The sequence below is a fragment of the Corylus avellana genome, chromosome ca7, assembly GCF_901000735.1.
Source record: "Corylus avellana chromosome ca7, CavTom2PMs-1.0".
Taxonomy (NCBI): domain Eukaryota; kingdom Viridiplantae; phylum Streptophyta; class Magnoliopsida; order Fagales; family Betulaceae; genus Corylus; species Corylus avellana.
In genome coordinates this window covers 21,820,803-21,838,225 of record NC_081547.1, presented here as the reverse complement: position 1 = coordinate 21,838,225, position 17,423 = coordinate 21,820,803, and the positions used below count along the sequence as shown (strand labels likewise).

Here is a 17,423-nt window from a genome sequence, read left to right as displayed (position 1 = left end):
TTAGAGTGATTAGCAGATATGTTGAGTTGGAATAGACCCTCAAATTGGTTATAACTGAGATCAATGTACTCAAGTGATGTGAGGCTGGCTATTAGATATGGAGAGATGTTTCCAACGAATCGATTCCTAGATATATCTAACAATCTAAGAGATGTCAAATTGTTTAGGCATGTTGGAAGGATCCCTTCAAAGAGATTACCATAAAGATCTAACTCTTGAAGCTTCTTGAGTGAGCACAAATCTGTCGAAAGGAATAACATTAGAAATGTCTATCTTAACTATGTTCCACTCTAAGAATCAACAAGAAAAATCAGGTTTTAAATATGGGTTTTTCAAAATGAAAAAAAAAAAAGAAAAAGAAAAAAAGAAAGTGAATGGTCAATTGCTGAGTTAAATCAACCATGGTCCTTCAATTCACCTTATCTCACATTTTTAATCAATTGTAGATAATTTATTAGATTGGTAAGACTAACAATTTGCAAACACTTGATTTTCTAGTCGATTCTTACCTTTTGGAAGAGTGCCATTGAGAGAATTGCAAGCTAATGATATAGCCTTTAAAGAAGATAGTGTCCCGATATATGGAGAAATACTGGAATTAGACAAACCTACTACAAGTGAAGAGAGATAGTGTCAATAAAATATTTAAAATGGCATACCGACTAATAATAAATAGAAATTCAATTTCGATTACAACTTATTTTAGCCTTGAAATTAGATTACCAAATTGTTTTAGAGCATGCTTAGGATTATGTTTGAGGAGCCTAAAAGTGCTTTTAACACTCAAAAAATTCGTTAGAAGAAAACAGTACTTGTTTGGTAAAAAAATTAAAAGCGCTTTTAAAGGTTCAAAAAGCCTAGAAATGACCAAAAAGCACTTTCGGCAAAAGCTTAAAAATGAAGCTTTTGCCAAAGAGCTCTTTTTGAGTTAAAAGCTCTATTTATCAAACGCAATTCCAAACAAACTCTTAGTTGATGATTAGAATGAATTAAGAGTCCTAGTCCTAGTCGGTCGGCCAGGTATGTAGATGATTTAAGAGTCCTATTTGCATTAGTAATTCTCTTTATTACCCTTCTATTAAAAGGGAGACCGTTAATGAAGTACTATGCTTGAGAAAATTATGTCCTCGTGTTTGTCCAACCAGCAACCGGCAACCGCTGCCATTTAAAAACCAAAAGAAACCACGAACCATTCATTTGCGGAAGAGACCAAAGCTCCAGAAGAGAGTGCGGCAGAAGCAAGGTATGGCTTGAGGAAAGAACATCAGGAAACCAACAAAGATTCACTCTCGTTCCCGAAAACGCAGAATGAAGAATCAAACCCAACTGTTATGCACATTTACCATGACATTGGAAAAGGAGCTGATGATGCTGGGAGAGCATAGACGAATAGAAAAGAAAAAAATTAGAGAAGGACAAAGGAGTTTTGTTAAAGAAGAAAACAGGGCCACTTAAGTCTTCAAATGGCATCTGACACAGCAAAAAAGCTGAAATGAGAGTTATAATGGTACAATGGTTTATCCTGAGAGTGAAGTAGTTGACTTTTATAGAAAATGGAACAATTCAATATGTACGACTTCAGATGATGAATTGGGCCATTTGATAAAATCCCAATAGACATGGAAGATCCGACGCTTCGATTTTTATTTTCAGATTTCACAATGATATATATTGAATCAACAAATTAAGCTTGATGCAGTCAATGGGAATGGTGAGATTAAGCATAAGGAGCTTCTCAAGAAGACTGGAAAATTCTAGAAAGCTTTTGAGTACTATCCAGACAGTTTTTTGGGCACTATGAGAAAGAGGGGAAAAAAATATTAGGTTCCAGCTAGACGGCATATGATTCGCCGATGGAACAAGATATTCTTAGTGGCTTGCTTAGTTTCATTGTTTTTAATACCTTTTAGTACTTTCTTTTTTAATTGAAAAAAGTGGCATATGTTACAGTGTGAATGGCAGTGATGTAGCACATTAATGGATTCAACCAACTTTTTTAAATGAAGATACTAATTTGTCTTTTGTGCTTATCTCAAGGAGTGTTTAATCATTTTTTTTTTTTAAAAAAAAAAACTAAGGTAGCTATTTGTCAAAATTTCAAACCACAAGGACAAAGAATACATTTATCCCTCAAACTTTAGTTTGGCTGATTACCTTGGATTGTTAGGGGGCCATCGAAATGATTCTCAGCCAAATCCAACTTCTCCAAGTTTTCAAAAGCTGATAATTCTGCATGGTTAAACAGAACATAGAAAATTTCAAACATGAATATTGGAAGTTTATATAAGTAATACGGAAGATCAATATACCTTTGGCAGGAAAGGATCCTCTTATATGATTCCCAGCAAGATTGAAATTCTTAAGGGATTTGACTACGCTCAATGACTCAATGATGCTTTTGTGGAATCTATTGCCGCTAAGATCTAAGGTTTCTAGGTTTTTCAATCTTGACAAGCTTTCCGAACCTGTAATAGATCTATTAAAAACAAAACTATGCAATTTGCAGTGTTTAGAAGAAAAATAGCGTTTTATAGCTTAAACAAATTTGGCTACTCTAGTGTTAAAGTCAACAAGAAACCGTAACTGATATGTAATGTTGATTATAATGCACGTAGGGAAACACACTGATGCATTTCATGCTTCACACAACTTTCTTTGCATATTTCCGACATGATGGACATCCAAGAACAATTGTTGTGATTCAAGTCAACATCAACAAAATGGGATCGATGTAGCAATGCAATCTCATAATGTTTTACACTGCTTTTGTAATTATCTTCTATGAGCTACTTGGGTGGCTTCTATTTTGCATTTGTTATCGTGTAGGGTAGACTAACTGTAATACTGATAACAACATATGGAACCTTAACAATTTAGGATTTTTGTATTGAATATTAGTGATTGATTGAGATACAATAAACATCATCCCAACCCTACACTTGCAGTTGTAATTGAAATTATATTCTTTTGATCGCAAACTTTATAGCCTATGTGGTGGTTTTCTATTTTTGGTAAAAAAAAATTAAGATAGATTTATGTATAAATTGGAACAAAGAAGAGTATGGTATAGTTTTCCATTATTTTGCGTGGGGAAGAAATCTATATAACGTTTCCTAAAATCTTTGAGTAGTAAAAATTTGAAAAAAATCAAAAACAAAACAGAGGATTGAATGCAGGTGGAGAAAATTGTGACTTGTGTCAAAAAATAAATAAGTAGTTTAATAGAAATATGAAAGATGTGTGTAAAATGGTTATGAAGTAATTGAAAATTTCAAACTTAAGTGTGTGTCTCTCCCTCTCATTACCTTGGATTGTCAACGTTGATAATTCTGCATTGTTAAACAGAACATAGAAAATTTCAAACATGAATATTGGAAGTTTCTATAAGTAATACGGAAGATCAACATACCTTTGGCAGGAAAGGATCCTCCCATATGATTCCTATAAAGACTCAAATTCTTAAGGGATTTGACTGTGCTCAATGATTCAATGATGCTTTTGTCGAAATGGTTGTCACTAAGATCTAAGGTTTCTAAATTCTCCAATCTTGACAAGCTTTCCGAACCTGTAATAGATCTATTAAAAACAAAACTATGCAATTTGCAGTGTTTAGAAGAAAAATAGCGTTTTATAGCTTAAACAAATTTGGCTACTCTAGTGTTAAAGTCAACAAGAAACCGTAACTGATATGTAATGTTGATTATAATGCATGTAGGGAAACACACTAATGCATTTCATGTTTCACACAACTTTCTTTGCATATTTCCGACATGATGGACATTCAAGAACAATTGTTGTGGTTCAAGTCAACATCAACAAAATGGGATCGATGTAGCAATACAATCTCATAATGTTTTACACTGCTTTTGTAATTATCTTCTATGAGCTACTTGGGTGGCTTCTATTTTGCATTTGTTATCGTGTAGGGTAGACTAACTGCAATACTGATGACAACATATGGAACCTTAACAATTTAGGATTTTTGTATTGAATATTAGTGATTGATTGAGATACAATAAACATCATCCCAACCCTACACTTGCAGTTGTAATTGAAATTATATTCTTTTGATCGCAAACTTTATAGCCTATGTGGTGGTTTTCTATTTTTGGTAAAAAAAAATTAAGATAGATTTATGTATAAATTGGAACTAAGAAGAATATGGTATAGTTTTCCATTATTTTGCGTGGGGAAGAAATCTATATAACGTTTCCTAAAATCTTTGAGCAGTAAAAATTTGAAAAAAATCAAAAACAAAACAGAGGATTGAATGCAGGTGGAGAAAATTGTGACTTGTGTCATAAAATAAATAAGTAGTTTAATAGAAATATGAAAGACGTGTGTAAAATGGTTATGAAGTAATTGAAAATTTCAAACTTAAGTGTGTGTCTCTCCCTCTCATTACCTTGGATTGTCTGGGAGCCATTGAGAAAATTATCACTTAAATCCAACTTCTCCAAGCTTTCAAAAGCCGATATTTCTACATAAAGCAGAACAAAGAAAATTTCAAATATGATTGTAACTGCTTCCAGTTTCTATAAAATAATACTGAAGATCAACATATGTACCTTTGATTGGAAAAGATCCGCTTATTTCGTTCCATTTAAGATTCAGATTCTTAAGGGATTTGATTGCAGGCAATGATTCTATGATGCTTCTATTTAAATTGTTGGCACTAAGATCTAAGGTCTCCAGGTTCTCCAATCTTGACAAGCTTTCAAAACCTGTAGTAGATCTATTAAAAAAAAAAAGAAAGAAAAAAAAGCAAGTATGCAATTCGTAGTATTTAGACGAAAAATAGTATTTTACAGCTTACTAACTAGATATGCACAATTCAAACTTCTGGACAACATCACTTGATAATCACTAGTATTTCGTGATAATTATTTTAAATCAAGAATATATGTTCAGCTTTAGGGGATGTAAGTCCGCTTGTAAGAGATACTAAAGAAGTGACCATATAATTACAGAAAAAGTACAATTAAAGAAGCTTTGAAATGATGATCATAAATATAAAGGGAAGCGATATTAGATTACCTGTAGTTGTATTGAACCATCCCAAATGATTTCGTCTAAGACTCAATGTGTTAAGAGACGCAAGTCCACTTAGAGATGGTATAATGCTACAATCAAAGGAATTATCACCAAGGTTCAATATCTCCAACTTTGGAAGTAGTACTAGCCTTTCAAAACCTGGAAGAAAATGATTGGAAGACACAAAAAAGAACCCCATCTTATGCTTCAATACAAAAAAATTCAAGATTAATTTGATAGAAATATTCAATTTCAAATTGATTTTCATACTCTAGCTTGAACCTTATGATTGATGCTTATAACCTATGGTTATAGAGCACTTGTCAAATTGTGCATTCGAATGAAAATTAGTAAGAAGTAAGTACAATGGAAGGTATCAAATTGTGCCCTCAACAGAATTTGTTCTCTATATGTGATGAATAATTCTACAATACATGCATGCATGCCATCAATAGATAATAAATATGTGAACATAATCACGGAATAAGTACTATTAAAGAGAGATTTGAAATGATAATAATAAATATAAAGGGAAAAAGGCCGGCTATAGTAGTAGAATAGCTTCCAATGTATTCCAAAGTTCAAAAGAATTCCTTGCAAGACTCAATGCGTTAAGGGACATAAGTCCACTTAAAGATGCTATAATGCTATAACCAAGGTTCAATATCTCCAATTTGCGAAGTAGTACTAGCCTTTCAAAACCTGGAAGAACATTATTGGAAGACCAAAAAAGAATTCCATCATATATATATATGCTTCAATACAAAAATTTCAAAAGCAACTCGATAAAAATTTTCGGAGTGATCCATTCAAATTGATATTCATGCTCTTGAACCTTATGATTGATGCGTCTAACCCGCGGTTAAACTACTCTCTCCATGACAGAAAACTTGCCTTGCAGTGGTAGGGAACCATTATAGTAATTCCAGCTTATATCTAGCTTGTTCAAGTTTCTCAATGCAATTAACTCTGCATTTCAAATTAAAGATAAATGAAAATTAGTAAGAACCAAGTGGAATCAATGTATCAAACTATAAATCCTCTCATAAGATATAGGATAGAAGAAATCGCCTTGAGCAGGAAAGTATCCTTGCAACTTATTCTGAGTAAGAATCAAAGTTTCAAGCGATGTCACTGCACCCAAAGACTGTAGAATACTATTATTATCAAAGTAGTTATAACCAAGGTCTAAAATTCTCAGATTCCTTAAGCTTGACATCTTCTCAAATCCTACAAAAGAGAAAAAGAAAAAGTTACTGGTTGAATGAGGAAAATTAATTAAAAAAATGATGCTAATTGTCAACGGCGTTTGTTCACTACATAATTCTTGTTCTATACTTCTAAAATATTCATACAATACATGCATTCCTTCAGACTTCAGTACGTATATGTGTAACAACCCATGACCATTCGTCTAATGGAATGCAATAGTAATCTAGTTTTACATTATATGGCTTTCATTTCATTTTAAGTATTGTGGATTTACTTAACATGGAAATTATCCAATGGTTTACTTGGAAGTGTAGAGGGTGAAGGAAAATACAGAAAAAGGATAGGAGGAGAGGGAAGTAGGAAATTTTATTTTTATAATAACTTCAAGGTTATATGTTTTCATATATGTTTTAACTTTAATTTTTTAATAACTTCAAGGTTAAAAACCCTGTGGAGAGGAGGGCGCTCTTGCTTCCTCCTTTCCCCTCCCCCTTACTCCCCTCTTCTTTCCTCCCTCTCCCCTTAGCTATGCTGCCCTGCCTCAATTCGTCCTCCACCGTGCTGCACCGCTCTTCTCCTCCTCATAATCAGTTGGGCTTTAGATCTAGTTTTTCAAATCTAGATCTAGTCTACTTAACTGGTTTCGCTCAACCACGTGTTGGCCAACAGTGCTCCCTGGCTCCTCAGCTGCCCATTGGCGCAAAACAGCTCCATCTCGTCCATCACACGCCGGCCAGTGCACTTCGCCTCCCTTGCCCCGGTTGTTGTAGCTGTTTGCTGGCTTATTTATTTTTTTTGAATAAGGGTTTGGCTTCTCCTTAGATATACTTTCATGAGCAATCTCTGGGGTGAAAGTTTTTATCCTGACCTTTGAGTCGAAGAGGATTAGTTTCGGTGTGAGGGTTTTACTCCCATGACCGAGAAAATCGAAGTTAGGAATATGAGTTACCTATGTATTAGATTGAGTCTGCTTGGAGCAAATCTATTCTATAACTGAAGTTTAGACATGAGTTAGTGAATATTGAAGTTATAAATATGACTTGATTATAAGATTTTTATATTTGTCTTTATGACATTGTAACCACATATATAGCTTTATTGTAAAAAGAGACCTCGTAGGTTGTCAAAAGGCCTCCTGATCTCATTTTATTTTTCTGGAGGTCTTTCACTTTTTTTCCATCAATATGGTCCCTCTTGGAGTGGAATTTATCCAAGCACTATCAAATTCACAGACAACAACATCAGTAAAATGTGATGCTTAATCATTCAGACTGACAATATATATGTGTATACTCCAACTCCAAGGCTGAAGAAGGTCCGACCCCTGGCTGTAATTATTAATATAATTCAGAATCACGCGGGACACCCGTGATTCAACAGAAAATACCAATTATAAAACTTTATAAATTAATATTTGTAATTAAAGAGGTAAATCCGACCCCTGCAATTCTTAATTTTATCACCCAAGAGAACAAAAGGGCTCAAGGAAATCTTTTCGCTTTTTATTTCTTTTTGGGTGGAGGGAATTAGCTAGAATAAAGACGTTCATAATATAATTCTTCGATCTGCCCCTGTTTTTTATGGAGGGGGTCGGTGGTATGTATGCATAAGAAAGGAAAAGCAGAGGGGCGGGAGAGAACATACCTTCATTTGGTAGGCAACCACCAATTGAATTGGCGGATAGATTAAGACTTTTTAGCTCCTTCAATGGCACCAACATTGACACGTTTAGCAACCAACGGTTCTCATAATAACTATATTCAATGGTAATCACGATATTCATAGTAATAAGGATCATGGTTTAAGTTGTAGAGGGAAAGGTTGATGACGTGAGAGTTGGTGGAGTTGCACGTGACCCTCTCCCAACGACAACAATCACTCTTTGCGTCGTCCATCCATGAGGGAAGAACATCTGCATGAATAATATTGGATTTCAGAAACGCCTTCAGCTCAAGCAGAGCAATCCTCTCTTCATGGAAGCAGCCTCTGTGCTGATGAAATTGAAGAAACACAAGTAAACCCCACAGCAAAGCTTTCACAAAACTAGGCCACTCCATTCTTGACAAAAATTGTTTCATTATTTTGCAACTATATAATAAACCAGTGTACACCGAAGGGAAAGGCCTCTCATATATATAGGTATATACAAGTTTGACGGTTTCATTTCCGAATCCATGATTAATGGGTCCACAGAAAAAGTTGTTTGTCCAAAAAATTATTTTCTCATGTGTAGAGTCTTTATTTGCTGAATCACTATTAAGCCGTGTCCTATTAATGTAACATGGTTGATAAAGAGAATTTAATTATCCTAATTTAAATATTTAATTTTGAATGTTTAATGTGAAAACCAAAATATATATGTGCTTATTCCTAATTTTTTTTTTCCCCTTCTTCTAGGCGTAGATCGTAGGCTTGTAGCTAGAGCCTTGGTAAATGTAAAATCCTATTAAAGTTATAAATGATTTTTATTTTTTTTTTTTAAACAAAAGATTTGCGTGAGATGAGTGATTTCGCACGTGGAAGATTCGAAGGCATCACTGGGTAACTCAACGACTAAATTCAAAAAGAAAACAAACTTTTGATTTTGTTTGATGACTTACTTTTGTAGTTTAAATACATGGCAACTGAATTCACCATTTATTAGGCTATTCTATCTAAGGCTGACTTGGTAAATTGAGATTGGTTTTGTGAAATTGACATGCCAGAAGATTGTCCAATTGAGATTGGATTCGTAAACTATAGACAGTCTCGTGGCAATTCATATTTTAAGGAGTGACATTATAAGTATCACATAAACTTTCATATCAACTTGTAAATAATTTATAGTAAAAATTGATGGTACTACTCTAATACTACTGTAAATGAAATGTGATGATCTAATCAACCCATCAATGGTAATTTTCGAAAGTACCATTTGGGTATTTTCCGTTTGCGTGGGATGTGTCCAAACTAAAAGAGGTCAAGTCATAAGTCGGAAACTTAAGTAATTTTTAAAGGACAAAGTTTTCCTTCAAATTGGGTTGGATGAATTTTCTTTAACCTAATCTATAAAAATGACATGTGTCCCTTTTTTTTAATAACATGTAAGATGCACATGAATTTTTAATACAATTTATTCTAACATTGTTCTTACTATTAAAAAAACATGTGATTTTCACATGCTCAAAGGACACATGTCATTTTTATAGATTAGATTAAAAGAATTTCCTCCAACCCAGTTAAATGAAAACTTTGTCCATTTTGATAAGAAAGAATTTTAGTACTAGCTTCCTCGCTCAAACATTGAGCACTGCTTTGGAATTTGACCTAAAGCTGTTGGTTTTTCCTAATTAAAAGAAAATCATAATTGAGTAATTTAATGCTAGTGGATCGTTTTGGGAAGTGATCATTCAATCAAGGTATAGGTTCTTAAGTTAGTAAAATGTCAATAAATAACTCTTAAATTTTTTTAAAAAAAATATGTGAGAGATGACACTTAATTGTCTCATATTGAAGTAAGTTGAATGAAATTTCTTCCAAATTAATTTAGAAGAAATTTATGCCATTTTTAAAAAAAATTTCAGATCTCAATCCTCTCTTTGCTGGATCCGGATCCTCTCCAGTCTATTTTGGATTGGAGAGTATCCAGTTAATGGCCAAGAGATCCTGAGGCCATAAATTTGACATCTGTCCTATTAATAAAAAAAATAATAAAATATTATAAATATTTGAAAAATAATTAAAAATTAAAAATAATGGGGTGACTAGTCACCCCCAAGGGCCAAATCTTAAAAACCAACAAAAAAAAAAAAAAAAAATTATTTGGCTCTTGTGGGTGGCCGGACCACCCCCGTGCTGGGGGTGGTCTGGCCACCCCCAAGGGCCGAATAAATTTTTTATTTTTTATTTTTTTAGTTTGGCCCTTGGGGTGGTCTGGCCACCCCAAGGGCCATAAGGTGGTCCGGCCAACCCTGGCCGGCCATTGGGGATGGCTCTCAAGCCACCCCAACTAAAATGGGGTGGTCCGACCACCCTCTATAGCCAAGATGGGGTAGCCAACTACTCCTTTTTTTTTAATTATTTTTTAACATGAAATAATATTTTATTATTATTTTTTGTTAGTAAAACAAGTGTCCCATTTGGGGTTCTAAGATTTTTAAGAAAAAATTTTGGTCATGAACTAAATATTCTTCGGTCTATTTTAAACTGGAGGGAATCCTATTCCCTCTTTGCTCTCTTCCATCAACATTAAGTGCCAAATACCATTCTCTTTCACCTCCATCTATTGCACCTTTGAAAATAACATTCATCTCTGGCCCTTGATTAATCAATCCCCTTCAATAAGAGCCATTGAATCAATCCCCTTCAAAATGACCCATTGAGTCTAAATCCTGTGCATTTATGCCCACCTACGACTGCCAACTCCCATTTTCCAATTCAACCCTTTCTAATCTCAACCTTCCAATCTCCCCGAATTTAATCCAAAAAACCGTTCATAATTTTTACAACTCCAGACTTTCAAAGGGTGAAACACCGAGGGCCCACCTAACTAGATTTTTGGTAAAACAATAATTGCAGGTCCATTTATAAGATAGTACTATGATAGAGAATGGATCATAATATAAATTACTAAATGAATAATTTTTTTTTAACAAAGTTAGAATGTGCGGAAGAATGGTAATTACGTTTAAAAATAAAAAAAAAAAAAAAAAAAAGACTGTTGGAAAATTGAACCAAATCCAAGAGAAGTCAACAAAAAGATAAACAGAAACTGAGATTTTTTTTTTTTTTTTTGGTAATTATTCTTTCCCTCATGAACTACTACTCGATTACCATATACCCCATTAACTATTAACTTTACATTACAATCCCATCAAACTGCCATTTTGTTACTAAAACCTCCATTTTCGTCAGTTAAGGTCGTTAAGTCCGATGGTCAACCCATCACGTACGCGTAAAGTTGGTAGTTGATGGAGGTTTATGGTAATCGAGTGGTAATTCATGTAGGGAAATGATAATTACCCCTAAAAAACTGCATATGCATTCAAGGCATGTGTTGATTGTCCGACTTAACGACCTTGACTATCGGAAGGGGGTTTTGGTAACAAAATGGTAGTTTGATGAATCGTAATGTAAAGTTGGTAGTTGATAAGAGTATATGATAATCGAGTGGTAGTTCATAGCGGAAAGAATAATTACCCCAATTATTTTGGAGTTTGAGAAAATAGAAGTAACAAAAGGCCACCCTTAGTATGACTGTTGCCGAACTTGCCTTCAAGTGAAATTGATGTGTAGGAATAGCCATTATATTCCAGCACATGTGCTTATGAAGAGTCCCTACTTAATTTCACTTTCATTATAAAGAGTCCCCATTTCAGAAGTGTCAGAAGGCTATCTCTGTCTGGCCATTGCCTTAAACCTTCAAACACGGCAATCAATCCCTCCTTCCCATAATTATTTGACCAAATAAGGATCACAAAAAAATATCTCTCGGTTTGAAAATAAGAAAAATATTATATTTCAAGAACTTATGAGAAAGAATACCAAGAACACACGTTGATATAGATAGCTAATAATAATAACTTCATAAGATTAAGATATAATAAGATTATTGACCATATCTAATAAATCAATATTTATTCAAATAAGCGTTGCAATACGAAAAGAGAAATGACTGGTGTTAATATTTTTCTCATCTCATCTTAGAAATTAACCATTAAATTTGTGGACTTATGTAAACCCTACATAAGTCAATGGTAGATCCCACAAATCTAATACTTGATCTATTAAATTTGTAGGAAAATATAGAGAAAATATGGACAAATTATTAAGACTAATCATTTCTCATATCAAAACTGACTTGCATATGTTAGACTTCAACAACAAAATAACAATTTCTTAAAATTTGATTAGTCAAAAAGGGGGGGGAGGTTGTAAATTATCCTTTCCCCTCATGAACTACCACTCAATGACCATATATGTACCCCTATCAGCAACCAACTTTACATTACGATCCCATCAAACTACCATTGTGTTACCAAAACCCCCTTTATACAGTCAAGGTCGTTAAGTCGGATGGTCAATCCATCACGTGCGCGTCACATGCCTTGAATGCATATGCATTTTTTTTTGGGTAATTATCCTTTCCCCCCATGAACTACCATTCGATTACCGGCCATATACCCCCATTAACTACCAACTTTACGCGCACGTGATGGGTTGACCGTCCGACTTAATGACCTTAATTGATGGAAATGGGGTTTTGGTAGTGAAAGGATATTTTGATGGGTTCGTAATGTAAAATTAATAATTGATGAGGGTATATTGTAATCGAGTGGCAATTCATGGGGGGAAAATGATAATTACCCAAAAAAAAAAAAAAAAAGTAACCAATCAATTTCTGAAAAAATATTAATTTATTAGATATGGTATACCTTATCTAATAAATTAATATTTTTTATATATTAATCTCGTGATCTTATATATTAATCTTGTGAAGTTATTATTATTATAAGGGATAAATATTGCAAAATTGGTCATTATGGTTAGCTTAAATTATAAATCACACACACTCAGATATAAAAAATAATTTAGAGGTCCATGTAGTTGGCCTAAATCACAAATCACTCTCCGTGGTATAAAAAATAATTCATAGGTCTTCAGGGTAGACCAAAACAACAGTTTATTTCTTAAAATCAATTTTCATGCTTTAAAGACAAATGTCACTATAATAAATGGACTAAACTGATTTTCTTCAACTTAATTTGAATTAAAACTTAGTCACAATGTACTAACTTGAATGTTGTTTTTATTTATTTTTCAAGGGTTAGAAGATGTGATGGTCAAATTCTCGCAAAATGCTCCCAAACCATGACGAGGAAGGTGAAAATGAGAGAGGGTTATACACATAGTAAAATTTTAGGGATAGAATAGATTAGGTTAATTTACTTTAGCAATATAAAGTAGAATGAGGGATGATGTGTAATCTTAGCTGATGTGAAAAAATTTTGTTGTCATTTTTTAAAGTCAGAAATTAATAATATGTGTCGCGTTTTTATTGGGTATGACGTGAAAAAGTTACGTATTCTGTTAAGTTACTTAACATAAATTGATTTTAGGAAGTTAATTGTTATTTTGGTCTACTTTGAGGACCTATAAATTATTTTTTATACCACAAGGAGTAATTTGTAATTTAGGCCAATCTTAAAAACTAATTTTACATTTATCCCTTATTATTATTAGCTATCTATATCATCCCGTGTTCATGGTATTCTTTCTCATAATTAAGTTGTTGAAATATAATATTTTTCTTATCTTCAAACTGAGAGATATTGTTCGTGACCCTTATTTGGTCCAATGATTATGGGAAGAAGGGATTGATTGCCGTGTTTGAATGTTTAGGGCAATGGCCAAATAGAGATAGCCTTCTGACTCTTCTGAAATAGGGACTCTTCATAATGAAAGTGAAATTGAGGAGGAATATGCATTCATTATATTCCAGCACATGGGACAAGCACCTCTAGACTATTTTTAGTGTTTTTTTTCCAAATATTTGTCATCTTACATGGAAAAATGACTTCTACTGCCCCCAGCGAAGTCGAGGTAAATTTTTCTCACCGGTGAACGTGCTCATAGGGCTAACTAACCGTTTTTATCCACAACTACCATTATCTTTCTTCTTTTTTCTTTTTTGCTTTTTTTTTTTTTTTCCTTTTATTTTTTTCTGGAAATATCACAAGTATATTTGACAAATGACAATAACTCAAGTGCCACTAGCAAGCCTTAAATCATGCAATACTAGCTGTTGCTCCATGCGATATTAGACTCTAGACCTTATTAATTAGTTTCCTTTCTTTTATATTGTAATCCCATTCTCACTAGTGTATATAATGTCTGGTAGAATAAGTCTTCCAAAGACGAAAATCTCTTTTTATCTTTACATTCAAAGTAAATACATGTTCATCTATCTTTAATCTACTATTGGAATTCAGTTTTTATTTTTTATTTTTTATGAAAGTAATACGTGTGTGTATATAATTATGTAAGAGTTAAATGCTTTTTTTGGTAGTTGTGGTAAGAGCCATTATCAAATAGCTACTTTGGTTTCAAAATGTATTACATGTGATACCTGTTGTAAGCTAAAATACTAACTTGCATCTTTGGTTCAGGTTTTGTCTATTTTTCTAACTAAGATTCACATCAACACGCTTAAACGCGATACATGTACTGATGAATTTTTAATATTTATTGAAACATTAAAAAATAAAAAGTAATTTTATGGTTTTCCTTTCTTTGGCCTTTTTCCCAATCGTTACTTCTGCCTATAAACCATAAGATAATACTAGATATCTCAACACTTTTTCCCAAATCCATTTTCCCAAATGATTTGGTCCATTCAATAAATAAATAGATTTATATTGCTTTTTTTTTTTTTTTTCTTAAATGAATGTGGGGTCAAAATCATTTGGGAAAGAGAATTTGAGAAAAAGTGTTAAGTTGCCTAGTAGCCCTCTAAACCATATAATTTTCCTTAGATCCGGTTAAATGAAATGGTGAGGATCCTTATCCTTTGTTCTCTTCCATCAACATTAAATGCCAAATATCATTCGCTTTCAGCTACATCTATTGTCCCTTTGAAAATACCATTTATCTGTCACCCTTGATTAATCCCGTCTAATATGAGCCATTGAATCTAAATCCTTGTGCATTTAATCCCCACCTGCAAACACACATTTTCCAATTAATCCTTTTAATCTCGAACTGTCCCTTCCTTGTGACCCTGCCCGGCCAGAGGCCTATCCACAAACCATAATTTTTTTTTTAATTCTTATAAAAGTTTACTAAATAAATAATAGTTCAAAGTGCTAAATTACATTTTTTCCTAGAAAATAATAACAAACCATAAGTAAACTATCTAGCTACTAAGCAATTAAGCCTAGCTTTAACACACTACCAAAAAAAAAAAAAAAGGGTTCTCCAGGCGCCCAAAAAGCGCTAGGGAAGAGAAAACAAACGTTGTGAATTGTAATCCCGGCGTTTGGTGTTAACACCGTGTTAAACAATGTCGGCAAAGCTTTTTCCCGTCGTTTTGAGCGAACACTGATGAAGATAATCTCAAGGACGATGTCTTCTGCAAATGCTGGAGAAGGAATATGTATCAGTGTCATCTGTCAACGCCGGCAAAGGAGGATGCCAGCATTTTCTGCAAACACCAGAGAAGGAATATGTGTCGGCGTCATTTGTTGACGCCAACAGAGGAGGATGTGCCGGCGTCCTCTGTCAACGCCAACAAAGGTTGTTGTGCCAGCATTTTAGTTTGGCCGGACCACCCCATTGGGCCAAGCTAAAAAAAAAAAAAAAATTAATGGGGTGGCCAGACCACCCCTGCTGGACCATGGGGTGGCCGAAGCCACCCAAGGCCAACAGGGGTGGTCCGGCCACCCCTTATGGGTTGTCTGGCCAACCTTAGTTTTTTTTTTAAATATTTTCTAATTTTTTATTATTATTATTTTTATTTTTATTTTTTTAAAATCTAAAATAATATTTTATTATTAATTTTAGTTAGTGGACATGTGTCCTATTATGACTTTAGAATTTCTAAGAAGAAATCTTAGCCATAAACTAGATATTCTCGTCCATTTTGGACTAGAGATGATCCTATTCCCCAAATGAAATGGTGAGGATGCTTCTCCTTTGTTATCTTCTATCAACATTAAATGCCACATACAATTCTCTTTCAGCGACATTTATTGCCCCTTGAAGCTAAAAAAAAAACATTTATTGCCCCTTCGAAAATATAATTCATCTGTCGCCCTTGATTAATCCCCTTTAATGCCCACTTGCCAACACACATTTTCCAATTCAACCTTTTTAATCTCAATCTTCCAATCGCTCGAAATTTAATCCAAACTATCCATAATTCTTACAACTATAGACTTTCAAAGTCTGATACAAAGTAATTCTATAAGTCATTTTTGTGCTTCTCTTGCGTCCCTTCAAGAATGATGTGGCTATTAAAATCACCATTAAGCTTGTAATTGATAATTATTGAACTTTGATCAAATAGTGATGTTAATAGCCACATCATTTTTGGAGGGACTTAAGAGGGATACAAAAGAGACTTTTAGAATTACTCGTCTTATACACCTTCCAATCGCTTTAGAAGTCACTCTTATGTTCATCTTGTGTTACTCTAAGAATGAGGTGGCTTTGAAATCACAATTTCATCAAAATTCAATAATGATCAATCACAAGTTCAATAATAATTTTAGAAGCCACATTATTTTAAAGTGACACAAGAGAAATACAAGAGTGACTTCTAGTATTACTCCACTAATAGTCTACCAAACCAGCTCTCACAATTTCAATTTTAATGGGTAAAACAGTAAACTCAACTCAGATAGAGGGGTTTAAAGTAAGTGAGGTCTATTTCTGAGATAGTACTATAATAAATAATTGATCATAATATAAATCACTAATTAATGAATAATTTGTTTCAAAAAAGTTTTTTTTTTTTTTTTTGGTTAATAACTTTTTTGGTACCTGAGTTTTCACTTTTTTATTTTTTCTCCCCTGAGTTTTAAAACATGACAAATCTAGTACCCAACCTATGGGGAAAAGACAAAATCAATACCTCTGTTAGTTCCGTCAGTCCTAATTAACGGGTTTAGTAGGAAAATCAACAAGGAAAGCTTAGAACTAGTCTCTGAAATTACCCGAAATAACTTGGACATGTAATAGTGTCTGAAATAAAATAAATTCTTGTCAACTCGGCAACACATTCTTTCCCTTGTTTTCTCGGCAACCAAACAGTGGCAGCACAGTTTTTTTTTTTTTTTTTTAATTTTTTAATTTTTAATTATTTTTACTTTTTAGGGTTCCAAGCTTTCCTTGTTGATTTTTCTACTAAACCCGTTAATTAGGACTGACGGAACTAACGGAAGTATTGATTTTGTCTTTTCCCCATAGGTTAGGTACTAGATTTGTCATGTTTTAAAACTCAGGGGGAAAAAAATAAAATAGTGAAAACTCAGGTACCAAAAAAGTTATTAACTCTTTTTTTTTTTCTAATGTTTCAACAAAGTTAGAATGTGCAGAACAATGGTGATTACATTAAAAAAAAAACATAAAAACATTAATGGAAAGTTGAACTGAATTGATCAAGAGAACACAACAAAAAGACAAAACGAAACCTGAGG

General features: G+C 33.4%; 1 protein-coding gene across 1 annotated transcript in view; it reads right to left on the bottom strand.

Annotated features, from left to right (window-relative positions):
- The window catches only part of LOC132188003 (receptor-like protein 13), an 8,635-nt gene extending 332 nt beyond the window's left edge, over positions 1 to 8,303 (bottom strand). The window contains exons 1-13 of the mRNA XM_059602422.1: positions 8,098 to 8,303; positions 7,891 to 8,000; positions 6,106 to 6,264; positions 5,929 to 6,003; positions 5,038 to 5,193; positions 4,569 to 4,724; positions 4,406 to 4,480; positions 3,410 to 3,565; positions 3,306 to 3,329; positions 2,310 to 2,465; positions 2,155 to 2,229; positions 510 to 611; positions 15 to 241 (exon numbers count right to left, since the gene is read on the bottom strand). Coding sequence (XP_059458405.1) covers positions 15 to 241; positions 510 to 611; positions 2,155 to 2,229; positions 2,310 to 2,465; positions 3,306 to 3,329; positions 3,410 to 3,565; positions 4,406 to 4,480; positions 4,569 to 4,724; positions 5,038 to 5,193; positions 5,929 to 6,003; positions 6,106 to 6,264; positions 7,891 to 8,000; positions 8,098 to 8,303 — 1,677 coding nt within the window. The remainder of the gene's footprint in view (positions 1 to 14; positions 242 to 509; positions 612 to 2,154; positions 2,230 to 2,309; positions 2,466 to 3,305; positions 3,330 to 3,409; positions 3,566 to 4,405; positions 4,481 to 4,568; positions 4,725 to 5,037; positions 5,194 to 5,928; positions 6,004 to 6,105; positions 6,265 to 7,890; positions 8,001 to 8,097) is intronic.
- Positions 8,304 to 17,423: the final 9,120 nt, after the last annotated feature.